The sequence below is a fragment of the Eleutherodactylus coqui genome, chromosome 5 (assembly GCF_035609145.1).
Source record: "Eleutherodactylus coqui strain aEleCoq1 chromosome 5, aEleCoq1.hap1, whole genome shotgun sequence".
In the NCBI taxonomy this organism is placed as follows: domain Eukaryota; kingdom Metazoa; phylum Chordata; class Amphibia; order Anura; family Eleutherodactylidae; genus Eleutherodactylus; species Eleutherodactylus coqui.
In genome coordinates, this window is record NC_089841.1 from 118370829 (window position 1) to 118388286 (window position 17458).

The 17458-nt window shown below is 41.2% G+C and overlaps 1 protein-coding gene across 3 annotated transcripts in view; it reads right to left on the minus strand.

Moving 5' to 3' along the window:
• EPB41L4A (erythrocyte membrane protein band 4.1 like 4A) overlaps window positions 1–17458 on the minus strand; it is a 262636-nt gene that overhangs the window by 95256 nt on the left and 149922 nt on the right. For all 3 annotated transcript variants that reach the window (XR_010792817.1, XM_066603055.1, XM_066603054.1), the window contains one exon: window positions 6465–6552. Coding sequence is in view for 2 of the 3 variants with exons in the window: in XM_066603055.1 (XP_066459152.1) it covers window positions 6465–6552 (88 nt within the window). In the remaining variant the exon portion in view is untranslated. The remainder of the gene's footprint in view (window positions 1–6464; window positions 6553–17458) is intronic.

Sequence of the window (17458 nt, forward strand, 5' to 3'; positions counted from 1 at the left end):
GTGGACCCAGGAAACTGCAGACCTGTGAGCCTGACTTCTATACCAGGAAAGATCTTTGGCCAAATTATTATTGAACAGCATACAGTATATGCAAGTTTTTGGATGCAAATGGAGTAATTAACCAGAGCCAGTACCGGTTTGTAATAAACAAGTCATGCCAGACTAATCTAATTTCCTTGTATGACAGAATCATTGACTGGGTTAATCAGGGAAATGCAGAAGTTATAGTATATTTTGATTTTAGTGAAGCAATTGACAAAGTATCTCATACCATCCTTAGTGGAAAAAAACCCAAATGTGGAATTTACAAGACAACTCTTAGGTGGATTCACAACTGGCTGAGTGATCGTACTCAAAGACTTGTCATAAATGGCTGCACATCTAATTGGAACATTGTGTCAAGTGGAGTACCACAAGGCTCTGTCCTGGGCCCAGTGTTGTTTAACATTTTTATAAATGAACTGGAGGGGGGAATTCAGGGGAAACTGATCACATTTGCCGATGACACAAAGCTAGGACGGATAGCTAATAGAGATGAGCGAGCGTACTTGGCCATGCCCCTTTTTCGCCCGAGTACCGCGATTTTCGAGTACTTCCGTACTCGGGCGAAAAGATTCGGGGGGCGCCGTGGGTGAGTGGGGGGTTGCAGCGGGGAGTGGGGGGGAGAGGGAGAGAGAGAGGGCTCCCCCCTGTTCCCCACTGCTACCCCCCGTGCCGCCACGCCTCCCCCCGCCCCCCCGGCGCCCCCCCGAATCTTTTCACCCGAGTACTGAAGTACTCGAAAATAGCGGTACTCGATCGAGTAATTACTCGAAACGAATACGTTCGCTCATCTCTAATAGCTAACATAAGAGAAGAGAGAAGATTCAAAAAGATCAAGACAAGCTTGTACACTGGGCAGTGACTAAAGGCCCATTTAGACCCAACGATTCAAGCTCAAAAATAGCCCAAAGCATCTTTAGAGCGAGAACCGTTGGGTCTAACTGTACAGACATCATGCAGCTATCGTTAACGAGTCGTTCATTGCTGTCTTTCAGCAAGCTGAAAGAGATTGATGAGCCTTTTCAGTGACGCATGCTGAGTTCTCAGAGGGATACTTCTGATACTATTGTTTCAGCTGGTATACCGCTCGGAGAACACTGCTGGAGTATGAAGAAGACAGTGCTCCAGCTGTGTTCTGCATACTCCGCTCAGAGCGCTCAACTGTATACCAGCTGTGTGCTCTGTGAACACAGCAGGAGTATACAGAAGACAGCACTCCAGCCGTGTTCTGCATACCCTGCTCAGAGCGCTCAGCTGTATACCAGCTGTGCACTCCGTGAACACAGCAGAGGTATGCAGAAGACAGCGCTCAAACGGTCCAGCTTGTCTTCTGCATACAGCAAGAGCCTTCATTTACACAGTTATGCAAAGTGAACACTTAAAACTGTAACTCAAACTGCAGTTTGAGCTAATTTTGAGCAATCATTTTGCCGTGTAAATGCACACGATTATTGCTCAAAGAGGTCTTTTGTGCAACTTTTGAGCGATAATCGTTGTGTCTAAATGGGCCTTAACAGAATGCTATTTAAAAAGGAGAAATGCAAGGTTCTACATATGGGCAAGAAAAATGAAAATAGCATATAGAGAATAGGAGGAATTAAGCTAAGCAGCACATGTGAAAAGACTTCGGTATACTAGTAGATTACAAACTGAACATGAGTCAACTGTGTGATGCAGTAGCAAAAAAGGCAAACACAATTTTGGGATGTATAAAGAAAAGTATGGAGTCTAGATTCCATGAGGAAATTATCTCACTCTACTCTTCCTTAGTCAGACCTCATCTAAAATACGGTGTCCATTTCTGGGCACTCCAATTTAAAAAAGACAAACTGGAGCAAGTTCAGACAAGAGCTACCAGGATGGCGAGCAGTCTGCAAACCATGTCTTATGAGGAACGGTTAAAGCATCTGAGAATGTTCAGCTTGCAAAAAAGAAGGCTGAGAGGAGACTTAATAGCGGTCTACAAATATCTGAAGGGCTGTTATAGTGCAGAGGGATCAGCCCTATTCTCACTTGCACAAGTAAAGACTAGAAGCAATGGGATGAAACAAAAGGGAAGAGGCACAGATTAGATATTTGAAAAAAAACTTTTCGACAGTGAGGAAGATTAATGAGTGGAACAGGCTGCCATTGGAGGTGGTGAGTTCTCCTTCAATGGAAGTCTTCAAACAATGGCTAGACAGACATCTGTCTGGGATTTTTTTAGTGAATTCTGCATTGAGCAGGTGGTTGGACCCGATGACGCTAGAGGTCCCTTCCAACTCTACCATTCTAGGATTCCAGATGTAGTCTTACCAGAAACCATCTTCAGTCTACAAGTCACAATGCAACAGCCCAACGAATGATCTGTGGAGGTGTCTAAGAGGGTCCATTGCTACATTAGCGTCTCCGCCCAGTAAAATACTCAATCGCTCAGTAAAGTCAGCTAGTCTCTGGAGAGCTCTGGACCCAAAAGTGACCTGCTCCTGATTAGGAAAATAGAGGTTAGCAATGATGTATGGCAAACCAGCGATCATCACTTTTAAGAAAATATATCTCCCCTCCTCATCGACCTTATACGCCAAGAGGGGTGGATTAAATGATTTATGAAATGCCACCGAGACTCCACAAGCCTTACGAGTTGGGTGAGTGGCACGGTTCCATGTTGGGTAATCTTTGTCAATACAATAAGGGATTCTAGAAGCCACAAAGTAGGCTTCCTGAAACATGGTGACCATTATTTTCTTTCAATAAAATCTATAGAATTTGCCCTCGCTAGTCTGGCTTGTTGAGACCCCTGGCGTTATATATACTAAAGGTTAAGGACACCTTAACTGTACTCAAGAGACATGCTACTAGATAAGTAAGTCTATTCTGTAGAAACACCAAAAAACTGGCATAGGGTGGTGGAAATGAGAAGAAAAAAAAAAAAGAAGAGGGAAAAAAGCAAGTGGGAGGGAAGTAACATGGAAGTTACTAATAATCCTAAAGTTAACTAAAACTAGGATCGCAAATAGGCGACCTAAAACTAAACCTAATAATCGGCTCATATATACTATACCACCAATGGTGCAGTCCCAAGGTTGGGGAGAAGAGGAACTAATGACAAAAAGTCCCATTTCAGACACAACGCCGGCTAATGAAATATATTTTTAATAATGAAAGGTAAATTTAAGTACCAAAAATATTTCGGTAAGTAATGCTGTTTGATGTGCAGACCAAGATCCACTGGCCCTGGTATTAACCCTGGGAAGGATGAGACCTGAGGCAGACCCAATCCGCATTTTTAATAATTAGTGTAGGTAGGGAACAGCGCGTCTACCTCTAAACCTATTGCAAGTATTACTTATAATGAAAAAAGTATCAAATTCTAAACTGCAGCAAAAACAATCTCCATGTAAGTGACGTAGCGATCATTAAAGAGAGAATACCTCAATCACTCTTAAGACTCTTAAGTGGGTAGGGAAGAAGCTCTCTTGTTTCTGCACCAAACATCTGATGTGGTAGTATGCCATCCTTCTTTCAATGGTGGAGTAAAAGAGACTGATGGTCTCAGCCAATCTGGGAGTGATATCATGGGACGCTCAAAAGTCACTAGGAATTTCGGGAGGTCTCCCAATCCTCAAAAAGTGGCCAATATACCCTCACTCTTGGGCCATATTTTTTTAGCAAGTCTGGGGGGAAAAGGGTAATGTTTCCACTTGTTGAGAACACCACAAGTGTGTAGGACCTTTTATATGTCATACATTGCTCCTTAGGAAAAATCTATGAAAAGGAGTAAAAAGACAATAGAGTACATTTTTTGGAGCAAAATTTGCCACATCTGTAGATGCAGCTTTTGAACATTCGTAAATTAAAAAATAAATGTGGGCTAATGGCTATACTTTTATATTGCAAAAATAGTCTATTCTGGGAAACGCAAACATTTTGTATTCATCTCTTTTATACGTGACAAAGACATAATTGTTATCCATTTTTAGGTTCAGTTACTGTTGTTTTTGTTTTGTTTTTTAGATGAAGCTCTGAATAGTAATTATTGTGCCATTATTACCAAGATAGATTCACAACAACTGCCTGACATGCATGGATAGAAACTGACTCAGAGAAAAGAAACATCAATTTTTAGAGAATAGAGACTAATTCATTTAGCAGTTCTAACGCTTATTAACCATGATGTGAAGTCTCTCTTCTCACACAGTGAAATTCTTTTGTGTTCTCTTCTCACGTAACAAGTCAAAATTGACTTGCTAAATTTTACTTTATATTACAGCAGGGGTACACAATGTGAGGCCCAGGGGCCACATGAGACCCACAATGCCATCCTGTGCGGTCGCAATCATCTGGACACAGATATATCTATCCGTGGTTGCTCACATAAAGTTTCCATGTCAGGGTGAAGAGGAGTGGCATATAGCAGGGCAACAGGAATGAACAGGTACTAAGGGTGCACTGTGTAGCTATGTCTGGGTCCCCTATATATTAGGATAAGTACTATGGGTGCATTGTGTAGCCATGTCTGGGTCCCCTATATATTAGGACAAGTACTAAGGGTGCATTGTGTAGCCATGTTTGGGTCCCCTATTTATTAGGATAAGTACTAAGGGTGCACAGTGTAGCCATGTCTGGGTCCCCTATACATTAGGACAAGTACCAAGGGTGCACTGTGTAGCCATGTCTGGGTTCCCTATTTATTAGGATAAGTACTAAGGGTGCACAGTGTAGCCATGTCTGGGTCCCCTATATATTAGGACAAGTACCAAGGGTGCACTGTGTAGTCATGTCTGGGTCCCCTATTTATTACGATAAGTACTAAGGGTGCACTATGTAGACATGCCTGGGCCCCCTATATATTAGGACAAGTACCAAGGGTGCACTGTGTAGTCATGTCTGGGTCCCTTATTTATTAGGATAAGTACTAAGGGTGCACTGTGTAGCCATGTCTGGGTCAACGATATATTAGGACAAGTACTAAGGGTGCACTGTGTAGCCATGTCTGTGCCCCCTATATATTAGGAGATTAAAGTCTCTTGACACGTATGATACACCAAAAATAAGTATATGCGTTAGAGGCATTGTATTTGCATGTAGCTCTCTCCATTGTAATTTATAGGACTTATGAAATGCCAGGCTGTTAACTCAACATCCATCATCTACAATGGAGAGAGCCATATACATTCTCTGCTCTGGAGTGCTAATTGGGGGTAAGGTGACGCCTATTCTCCCAATAGGTGAGAGTCCTGGCAGTGGAACTTACTTTTATTATGGCATATACTTAGGATATACCATAAATGTCTCAGATGGTAATACCCTTGGGGCCTTTGGAAGTGGTTCAGTTTAGCAATGTGGCCCTTAGACCAGACCAGTTGAACACCCCTGCACTAGAGAGTACAATTTTTAATAAAACATTTTTTTTTACCAATATGAAGTCTCATGGCCCTACTTATTGCAGAAATCGCTGCCCAGAAGCCTATCAAGACTTATTGCATAGTTACATTGGTAGTGCGGTTAAAAAAAAAAAGACAAGCCCATGAAATTCAGCCAGGGAAAGAGAAGGAAGGAGGAGTTCTTAAAATTAAGGTGGAGTTTCATTTGGCTTACAGTCGTCTCTCCCAACCACCCCATAAACATGCATACTCAGCTCAGCCGAGTGTCCATGTTCTGAATAGAGAGACCCACTGCCAGACAGTTCTGGTGGCAGCTTATCTCCCCATGAATTAAAGGATCACAAATGTTGAAATCAAGCTGCTTTATCCCTCCCTCTCTCTCTCTCTCTCTCTCTCTCTCTCTCTCTCTCTCTCTCTCTCGGCAACGTCAGACACTGGAAAAGTCAGGAGGCCCTTATGCACATTAGGCTGTCAGCAAGCCCTGACAAAAAAAGATATGCTCAGCGGATATTGATCTAATGTCTATGGCCAGCTTTAGTTTCTCATCTGCTTACAATGTTACTTTGCTTGAGAAAAGACTCAATCAAGTCTGTGAAGTTCAATCTCTATTGATCCAAGGAAAGTGGAATAGAATATGTAACGCATCCTGAAAAGGAAGTCACACAAAAAAATGTAAAGATATTCTGTTGCCAGATATTTAATTATCCATCTCCTTATATAAACCTGAGAAGGTGTCAGTCATCTGCTGCAGCTCATATGTAAGACGCTTGGCATCTGCGTTCCTTAAACCTAAGTTGTGTAACAGATACCATGATCTTTCGACTGTAACAATTTTAAAGGTGTGCATTCAATGACAGCAATACAAACCTAGAATCACGGCAAGTATAATCTGCATATACACAGAATAGGTCAGCTTTCAAATTCTGCATTGTATAAACCCATGGATATAAAGCAATTGCCTAACAAAGCAATATAGACATGCAGGTATTAGAAATCTCTAATGATATCCTCATAATAAACATGGAAACCATTTTTAATTTTCTTTACATTTACACTTACATAGACAGGATGCAGGTCAACTCCATACATTTCAAGGGATTTGGCAACTGACAAATAATTGCACTCCGCTACAGCAGGAACCTGACCCCTACAAGAAAACATATACAAAAAAGGAACATTTAACAATATTGATTTGTTAGCAGATGATAATAATTCTGATACTATAATGTTTGTCAATGTAGTTAGTAGCAAATTCAGAAATCTCACTAAAACCTAGAAATTTCCATCCTTGTTTTGCATCTAGTGGCACTGATCACAAGGGCCGGACCTATGGATTTGCACTTTGACCAGGATGCATTACATGTCACTACTAAACACTATTATACAGGTGTAGCTGTATAACAAACACAAAACAATGAGGTGACCCAACAATGGTATTAATGCATTACAAAGATACAGACTGATCAAAAGGTACAAAGTATTCACCTATTGTAAAAGAACTATGGCAGAGATCCAGCACCAGTTTACTTAGAGATGTTCAACTAAATATGTTAATGGTACCAGTTCTCCGAAATACACATGCCAGAATCCAGAGCGGAGCATTCCAGTTGGCCACCAGATATTGATGAAGTTGACTAACTAGGTTGAAATGGATGGGAATCTCCATTGCCATAAAGAGTCTGGCCTTATCATTGAGATTTGAGACAATTCCAGTAAACGTGGAGAACTACTTGCATCACAGGTGGCACAGAAATCAATATATAAGTAATGTAGTTGATACCATTTATAATAACATTGTACAATCATTAATGCATTTCCCTGCATACATCGTAACATTCAATACAAACAGCTGCTTGTTTCCTCCAGTGGAGTTAGGCTGGGTTCACATTGTGTTTTCGGCCTCCAACACTGTAAACACTGGGAAAAGCTCCCAACATATGCGTTAAAAAGGAGGCTCTGACGGATGGCTGATATTGACATCCATCACCCACAAACTAATATAGGATACCTTGTGAGCTTTTTTAAAGATGTCCATTAAACAGATGCCATTATAGCCTGTGGTCGTGGATGGCACCGTTGGGTATTATGCCACTCATAGGCTATAATGGCATCTGTTTTACGCGCCTCGTGTGTTTTTATATTGTATATCTGTACTGCTTCTATTGTTTACAGAATATGGCGACCGCGAGGGAAAGAAGGTGTGCTCACCTCCCAGATGATCTAAAAAGCTGCTAAAGCACATATGCATGTTATGTCTGCAGTTATCTTATTTTTCTTTGCTTGAAAGAAGCCCTTTGTGGCTGAAATATTACATTTTAAAAGAGAGAAAATAAATAAAGGCTGATATTTTACATTGATACCTCCAGTGCCATGGTCCTTTCTACTGCGGCATCTACTTAAAAGGAATCTGTCAGCTCCTCTGTGCCATATAAGCTAAGCTTATAGGCATAAAGTAGCTGACATGCTGAGTCTGGGGATCTAAGTTTCATACGCACCTTCCCCGCTGTTACCTTGATGTCAGCTGTCAAACCCACCAGTGAACACGTACAGCGGAGTGGTTAGTCACGTATATAGAGTCTAAAGTGTCTGACCACCCTAAATCCTATAAAGACGTTCAGAGAAGTATGATAAAATCCACCCACTTTGCCAAAATCTAACTTGCAATTTTGCTGTAATCACAACCACAGTTGAGAAAATTGTATCTTGTTATTAGGATGAATTAATATTCATATATAAGACCAGGAATAAGTAATGATTGAAATGTTAATGTATCTTACTGAGATGACAAATGAGCCCCCTTAGGCAAAAAGTAAGTTTGTAGATATCTGACATTTACATAAGTAGCACCAGTCACAGGTCACAGTAAGTACACAGCTTATCTTGCTCATCAAACGTCTTTCGCAGTTGTTTAATTGACATCTCAGCAAGTTGGAGACAAAAAGCAATCAAGAAAACCAGGTAAGCAAATATCTTTAAAATAAGCAACGACACAGAGACACAAATATGAATAATTAAGATATTTCACCACAAAAATACATTTTCACATGTGAACATACAAAATATGCATAGCTGCTTTCTATCCATATTGAAAGGCAATCTATCATCATAAAAAGACCTAATGTTTAAATCACGTTTTTTTTTTTGTTAAACATTTTTTGATTTTGTGGCAATTTTGTTTTTATTTTCCATGTCACTATGTATATAAAAAAACCTAATATATCTTGCAGTGTTCACTGGTCTAAATAATAGGCTAATACATCCAATTCTGCACCACGATCTCTGCACAGGTCAAAGTCTTCATTATTGGAGGCTCCTACAGTCTATCTACATGGACATTCAGAATGAGACATCTACAGTGTTGTGACGTGAAACAGTTGAACCCTGTTTCAAGTTGAATTGTGCTAGAAGTTTAGTTCTTCGAGAACCTGAACCTTGGGTGGTTCATCTAGGCTGAACCCACTAAAAGAAGTCGGAAGAGAAGAAGTCGGAAAAGAAGTCGTCGTCGGAAGAGAAGAAGTCGGAAAAAAAGAAGTCGTCAGAAGAGAAGAAAACAGAAATGCAGATGAAGAAGGAAATGAAGAAAAAAGAAAGGAGGAAAAAGAGAAAAAAATCTTCCTTAACTTTGCCTAAAAACAACTCAAAAGTACTTAGTACCAAAGAGTGTTATACAGTGTTTCTATGGCTCTAACAGTGTTATACACCCGTTTTAAAGGGGTATTGGTGAAGTTCTGGTTTGGTTCAAACTAATTTGGACCGAAGCAACTTTTCACTGAGAATCCAAACTGAAACTTTCAAAAGTTCACTCGTCACTAATTATATATATTCTATTAGTTCATGTGTATGGGCAACAACAACAACTATGTGATTTATCTGATAACATTCTACCATCGGTTTAAACCAACATATATTCATTCTAGTTTTCTATTGGGATATTATATTTAGCATATTCTATCTTTACTGGCTCATCTCTTACATGCACCTTAATCTTTAGGCATATATGAATATCCTTTCTAAAGGGAATATTTACACAAGCTAGGGTTCCTTCACATCAGAGTTTGTGAGTTCTGCTTTCCTGCTCCGTTCAGGGAGCAGGATAATGGAACCACCTGACCGGACAGTTCAGTTTTATGACAGAAACGATCATCGCCAAAACTGATCACCATAGACTTTAATTTCAATTTCCAGCCATCAGTCCAGCATTTTGCCGGATTCTACAGGACGAAATAGCGCAGCTTGCTGTGGTATTTCGTTCTCTTTTCCAGTGAAAATCAGCAACGGAGGTTCCTTATTTGATTTTTAATTATTTACATTTTCATTGCATAGCGGTCTACAATGCTCAACTTGTTATCCATTTTTGTGTGGTTTTCTTGAGGTCACAGAGCATACCCAAAACACTTTTTAATAGAAGTCCAATGAGTCCCCTCCAATGTAGTATATGGCCTATGACGCTGCTGTACACAACAGGACGTGTCAGCTTATTATTAGGCTTAGTGGTTAAAGTGAAAATTGCAAGATGCAGTATGAGGTTTAAAAATAAAAATAAAAAATACTTCGCAAGATGTAAATAAAAAAAAATTAAACCTCCAAAATGGTTTTAAAAAATATATATGTTATTGTTTATACATAAAATGTGACTTTAATTACAGGTTCTTTTCTGAAGACACATTCTCTTTAAAAGGTTTCTGTCACACAGATCACAAATATGGCAGTAATGCATTCCTAAAGATACCACCACAGGTTCAGATAGCAGTATATGGCATGCTTTGAATACAGAATCTGGCAGAAAAGAGTAAACCATCTAGACAACAATATGGTCCAGTACTGTTCACTACACGGTGATGTGCAAGACGTCTTAAATACCGGAATCTGCACAATGCTTATAAAATACAAAAAGATTGAGTAGAGATGAGCGAGCACCCAAATGCTCGGGTCCGCATTATTCGAGTCGAGCTTTTCGTAAAATTCAAGAGCTCTACTCAAGTAACGAACCCCATTGACTGCAATAGGAGACTCGAGCATTTTTGTATGTGGGAAGCCGGGTCCAGAGCTTTTTTTTTTTTTTTTGGTCTCTCGGTCTCGGTCGGTCTCTCTCTCGCTCTCTCGCAGCGGGGAGGGGCCAAAACAGGCACGTCACAGTGGGGTGGAGATAAAAACTGGGGCGGGGTCCAGCTTGATGCTCGTTCGAGTAATGAGCTCCATCGAGTACGCTAATACTCAATGAGCATCAAGCTTGGCAAAGTATGTTCCCTCAACTCTAGTATTGAGCACTAAAAGCACTTACTACAACCCATGAGGGTGCCAAAAATGCAATAACACTATTGAAGTGTACAAGACATTCAGAAATAAGAACAATAACATATCGTGAACAGAATTCAGTGGACTCAAATATAAAAGCCACTTTCCTCCATAAAGCTTACCATACCTTATACATATATGAATTTACAATTGAGAAATCTATGACTATATAATAAATAATCCATAGCTTTAGGGCAAGAGAGTGACTGCAATACAGATAAAGCTACGTGTACAGATGCAGCATGTCATAGATTGCGTTCTTTAATATTTTATTTCTGTAAGTTAGAAGGTTACCAAAACATCCAAAACGCATTTTATTCACAATAATGACCTTCCTTATCTGTCTTAACCCCTTAGTGACTGAGCCTGTTTGCCCCTTCATGACCAACTCATTTTTCATTGTTGCATTTCATGAGCCATAACTTTTTCATTTTTCTGTTGCCATAGAAAAAAGAGGGCTTGTTTTTTGCAGGACAAGTTTCATTTTCTAACGGCATCATTTTTGAATACATTAATGTATTGTATAACCTTTAGTAATTTGTTTTAGGGAGATTGGAGAAAAAAAATAAATTCTGTCCTACATTTTTTGTATTTCATTTCAACGGAGTTCAGTGTGCAAAATAAATAAATAATGAAATAACATTATTCTCTGGGTCAGCACGATTTCCACAATACCAGGTTTATACTTTTTTTTTTGTATGTTTTGCCATTTTTGTACACACAAAAAAAACCACTTTTTTTTTCAAAGATTCGCTTTTGTGTCGCCACATTCCAAGAGCCATAACATTTTTAATTTTCCATCGACTGAGCTCTGTTGGGGCTTGTATTTTGTGGGATGAACTCTGTTTTTGGCAACATAACATTTTGATTGCTTCTTATACAATTTTTTGTAGAGGCAAGATTAACAAAATCTGCAATTCTGGCAAATTATTTATTCTTATTTTTAAACGGCTTTCACCATGCAGTATATATAATATGTTAAATTTATTCTGCAGACCAGTACGATTACACCAATACCAAATTAATATAGGTTTGTTTGAAAACGTTGCAAAAACCACACTTTATATATATATATTTTTTTTATTTATTTATTTTTTTAATTATTTTTTTGTTTATCACTACATTCAAAGACCCCTAACATATTTCTTTTTTTTTTGTCAACAGTGTTATGTCAGGTTCTTTTTTGCTTGCAGGATGAGTTGTACCCTTTAATAGTAACATTTGTTAATCCATAGAATGTTTTGATCACTTTTTTTGAAAGGCTTTTTGTATGGTGCGGGATAAATAATGTACTAACTTTTTCTTCTGGGTCATTACGAACACAGCGATACCTCATATCTGATATATATATATATATATATATATATAGTAAAAGGGGTGTTTTGATGTATTTATTTTTATACGCTGTTATAGCAAATGCCTCGCTGTCATCCAACAGTCAAGCACCCACACCCCTTGGCATGAAGACGTACTGCAGCGCCATCTTTCGACTGCACTGCAGTTTAAAGCCCCTTAACGACTGCCATTTAAAGACATAGGTTAATCCTAATTATACCATGCAGAGTGCTACAAAAAGATGATGGCGCTATATATGTAAGTAATCATAATACAGCCCTCGGCTGACAGCTATTAAAAGGTGTATGGCTACCTATACTATAGATTTATGGTCTGCTGTATGAAATGGTCAGGCATACTGGGGTATCGGATGGTAATATTGCAGCGCAGATTCAGGATAGGATGCAGCAGAAGGCATTACAAAAATATGTTTCATTTACAAACAAAGAACTGCAAGTAGATAATAGTATATAAACAAGTAAACAATTAACTTTTACCATAGATGTACCTGTTGCTACCTATTGCTTACTAAACCCTAGGATTAATAATACTTTATGCATACTACTAGAGGAACAGTGAGGGCCATTTCACACCGGCATTTTTACTTTCTGCCTAGTTGTTCCGTTGTGGGAGCAAAACTGAAAGAAAGTATTTTAATTTTCCTGCCCATAGAAACGCATTGAAACTGAAGACCTTCAGCTTCAATCAGTTTCTCAATTTTCCGTCTCAATACCATTATTTACAATAGAAAAAATGTGCAGACGGCTGCATTTTCATTTCCAGTTCAAAGAAACTGAACAAGAATGGATTTTTTTTTACAATGTAGTCAATGGAAGACTGAAAAAAAAAAAGAACAGAGAGCAATCCATTTTCATCTATTTTTCCTTTCTGTTTTTGTATCATGTTTTATTTCTAAATATGCACACGGAGCAGGAGACATGCGAAAATAACGGGGGGGGGGGGGGGGAGGAGATAAACAAGCTCAACAGTACAATAAAAAAGGATCAGTTTAAGGCCTCCCTCACACAGACGTTTTTTTCAGCATCGGAGGCTTCCATTGTTTTAAATGGACCCTCTCACATAGCCTTAGACAACCGCTCGAGTGGAGTTTGTCCTATTTTTGAATGTTTAACACTCCTCATCAATGATCGCTGCGGTCAAAAACGAAAATAAAAAGTTGCAAAGTGCTGCAATAAAAATTGCGGAGCTTTGCCGCGTTCATATGTGAGGGAGGCCTAAAAATGCTGAAAAATGGAAGCGAAATAGAAATGAACAGGACACATCCTTTTTTCCCCTTTAAATTCCACTTAATTTCTGCCTTGTACAGTTCCTTTTTTTTTTTGCAAAATAGAATCTGCCCGACAAAAAGCCTAGTGTGAACTGCAGCCTAATATCGCTGCAGTAGGAATACCAATCCAATTGAATAGGAACACAATTGTGTAACGTTAAGTAACCCAGAGTTCGTCCTTCAAGGGTTAACATTCTATTACACTCATTGACAAAAAAGAAAAAAGTAAAGCACCTAGAAAAAGCTGTTTTGCTGCCAAATTCAGTATGCAGTTACATCTTAGGCCCAATGTCCAGTGGCGGGTTTCATTTGCGGAATCCATGCAGGCCACCTGCGCAGACAATTCGCAAATCAAGCTGCCAATAGGGAAACATGGGCATCCGCCAAGGAAATAATGCATGCAGTTGGTGGACCTTTTGGTCTGGAAAAAAAATTGCAGCATGCTTCATTTCAGTATGGATTCCGCATGGACGGCTTCCATTAAAGTCAATGGAAGCTGTCCGATCTGCACTTGAATTGTGGCCAAGTCGTGGATTCTGTAGGAAAGCATTTTTAAATAAAACAAAAAAACTCCGCTACGCATGTGCGGTGGTGCGCTGGAGAGTGCTTCCGCACACATCTGCAGTGAAAAAAATGAAGACCCGGACAGGTAAGTAGAAGACCCGCAGTGTCCTCAGCTGAGGGCAGAGTCAGACCCTGGTGCGGGCTTCTGCATGTTGAATCCGATCCGCCCGTGGACATGAGACCTCAGGCAGATATGCAAGTGATTAGAGTTGTGGTGTGATTAGATGAATGGTCCATCCATCTGAGGACCTAAAAGTGGTTCTACCCTTGGAATCTAAAAAGGCTCTCAGAGGCTTCTTGTGTGTGGTGACTTCTTTTTCTACTTGTGTAGAGCTTGTTAACCACTAGACGCCTCTATGATGCATTAGAAGAGATTTTGTCCAGTTAACAGAGCTTGAAAGGGGGAGCGTTATTTGAATGTGAGAAGCTGGATGGTCATATCATTGAATTGTCCACAACCTGGGCCGTTCTGACCAGACTGTTAGGAGGTGTTGGGACCAATGGATGCATGAGGACACATACACAAGGAGACTGGGCACAGGACACCCTCGACAAACCACTAGTAGCACAAGCATCTCCAACGCTTTCATTGCCCGCCATCCAGAGACAGGTGGCACCATTGTTACAGGCCCCTGTGTCTGTCAGAAACATTTCCAGGGGCTTGGCTGAAGAACATCTGGTCTCATAGCGCCCATTACATGTACTGCCTTTGACACTCACACACCATCACCTCTATTTGCAGTGGTGTTGTGAATGACGAAAGTGGACTGCTACGAAGTGGAACCAGAATGTCTTCTGCGATTAATCCATTTAGTTTAGGCATTGACAATGGCAGTGTTCGTGTCTGGAGACCTAGGGGTGAGCGTCTCAATCTTGTCTTTGCTGTGGAGCGACACACTGCCCACAGCAGTGCCCCCCAGTAGTGACAGTGCCCCACGAGACCCATGCACTTACCCCTCCATGTCCTGGAAGCTCCGCTCCTCCTCTAAACTCCGCGCCCTCCAGCAGCAATGATTGCCAGCACACACTGTGACGTCAGTGTGCTGCTGGACGCCTCCTCCCCTGGACGCTCTCGCGGAACCAACAGGTAGGAGACGTCGGGGGAGGGGGTGTAGCGCTGCTTACTGAATACTTGCAGGGGAGCTGCGGCCCCTGCCAGTATTCACTACTAATGGAGTTAGCGGCCGCGTGTCAGCGACTATGGCTACGCGTGTCAGTGCTGACACGTGTGTCATAGGTTCGCCATCACAGGTCTAGAGGCTTAGTTACAGCAAATGTGGAGCGATATGCTGCAGAATACCATATAGAAACTGTATGCCTCCATGCCCAGCTGTGTCACATCTTGTATAGAAGCTAGAGGGGGTACAACAGGGTGCTAGAGCCTCCACGCCTGCCTGTATCACATCTTGTATCTAAGCTAGAAGCAGCCTAACAAGGTATTAGAGCCTCCATGTCCGCCCGTATCACATCTTGTATGCAAGCTAGAAGTGGTACAACAGGGTACTAAAGTCTCCATGCCCGCCTGTATCACATCTTGTATACAAGCTAAAGGCGGTACAACAGGGTACTAGAACCTCCATGCCCACCTGTATCACATCTTGTGTCCAAGCTAGAGGTGGTACAACAGGGTACTAGAGTCTCCATGCCCGCCTGTATCACATCTTGTATCCAAGCTAGAGGCAGTAGAACATGGTACTAGAGCTTCCATGTCCGCCCGTATCACATCTTACATCCAAACTAAAGGTGGTACTACAGGGTACTAGAGCCTCCATGCCCGTCTGCATCACATCTCACATCCAAGCTAGAGGTGGTACAATGGGGTACTAGAGCCTCCATGCCCAGCAGTATCACATCTTGTATCCGGGCTAGAGGCGGTACAACAGGGTACTAGAGCCTCCATGTCCGCCCGTCTCACATCTAGTATCCAAGCTAGAAGCGGTACAACAAGGTACTAGAGCCTCCATGCCCACCTGTATCACATCTTACATCCAAGCTAAAGGCGGTACTACAGAGTACTAGAGCCTCCATGTCCGTCTGCATCACATCTCACATCCAAGCTAGAGGTGGTACAACAGGGTACTAGAGCCTCCATGCCCGTCTGCATCACATCTAGTATCCAAGCTAGAAGCGGTACAACAAGGTACTAGAGCCTCCATGCCCACCTGTATCACATCTCACATCCAAGCTAGAGGTGGTACAACAGGGTACTAGAGCCTCCATGCCCGTCTGCATCATATCTCACATCCAAGCTAGAGGTGGTACAACAGGGTACTAGAGCCTACCTTTTATGTGTTCAGTTTTCCACAATAAACTTATTCTCTTGCTCCGATAGGTAATCACATACATTAACGTTACAATCACACATAGAAAGTTTCATTTGATTCTGACAACTCCTAGGTGCTGTTTGTTTTTTTTACAATGAGTGTATGAATTTCACAATCTCCTGGTAACACCGCTTCTAAACTCCAGATTGTTAGTTAGGCTTGCCTCCCTTTAATATTGGCTCAGTCTGCATCGGCAAGCACGGTGATTTTGCTACATAGCCTGAGTTCTTTCAAGCGGTACCACACTATCCAACAGGCCTGTTTGCTTAAAGGGGTTGTCCCGAGGCAGCAAGTGGGTCTATACACTTCTGTATGGCCATAATAATGCACTTTGTAATATACATTGTGCATTAATTATGAGCCATACAGAAGTTATAAAAAGTTTTTTACTTACCTGCTCCGTTGCTAGCGTCCTCGTCTCCATGGTGCCGACTAATTTTTGGCCTCCGATGGCCAAATTAGCCGCGCTTGCGCAGTCCGGGTCTTCAGCAGTCTTCTATGGAGCCGCTCGTGCCAGAGAGCGGCTCCGTGTAGCTCCGCCCCGTCACGTGCCGATTCCAGCCAATCAGGAGGCTGGAATCGGCAGTGGACCGCACAGAAGAGCTGCGGTCCACGAAGACAGAGGATCCCGGCGGCCATCTTCAGCAGGTGAGTATGAAGACGCCGGACCGCCGGGATTCAGGTAAGCGCTGTGCGGGTGGTTTTTTTAACCCCTGCATCGGGGTTGTCTCGCGCCGAACGGGGGGGGGGGTTTAAAAAAAAAAAAACCCGTTTCGGCGCGGGACATCTCCTTTAACTAGCTTCATCCCCCATACAGCTATGTTGATGGAAATATAAAAATAAAAAAAGTGGGAACAAAAAAGGGAAAATAAGAAAAAACAAACCATCTTGGTTCTTGAGGGGTTAAGTTGGATTTCCAGGACTTAAGTATTCATGGCTTAGGGTGCTTTTACAGGAAATCTGTCGGGCATAGATGTCCAACAAGTCATCCCAGTGATAATCCTTCTTGTGCTTTTACACAGGAACAAGCATCGCTGACTGATCGGGTCAGGGATCGTTACTAAGTGAATGACTGCCTGTTTACATGGAATGATACGTCATTCAGTTTTCTGCAAGTGGAAACTGAATGACTAACAAAAACTGAACGAGTTTTTATTTATCATTTAGTCGCTACATGTATTTACAATGAACGATAATCATTTCATGTAAAAGAACTTTATTCCTTAGATAATTCATTATTATATTTG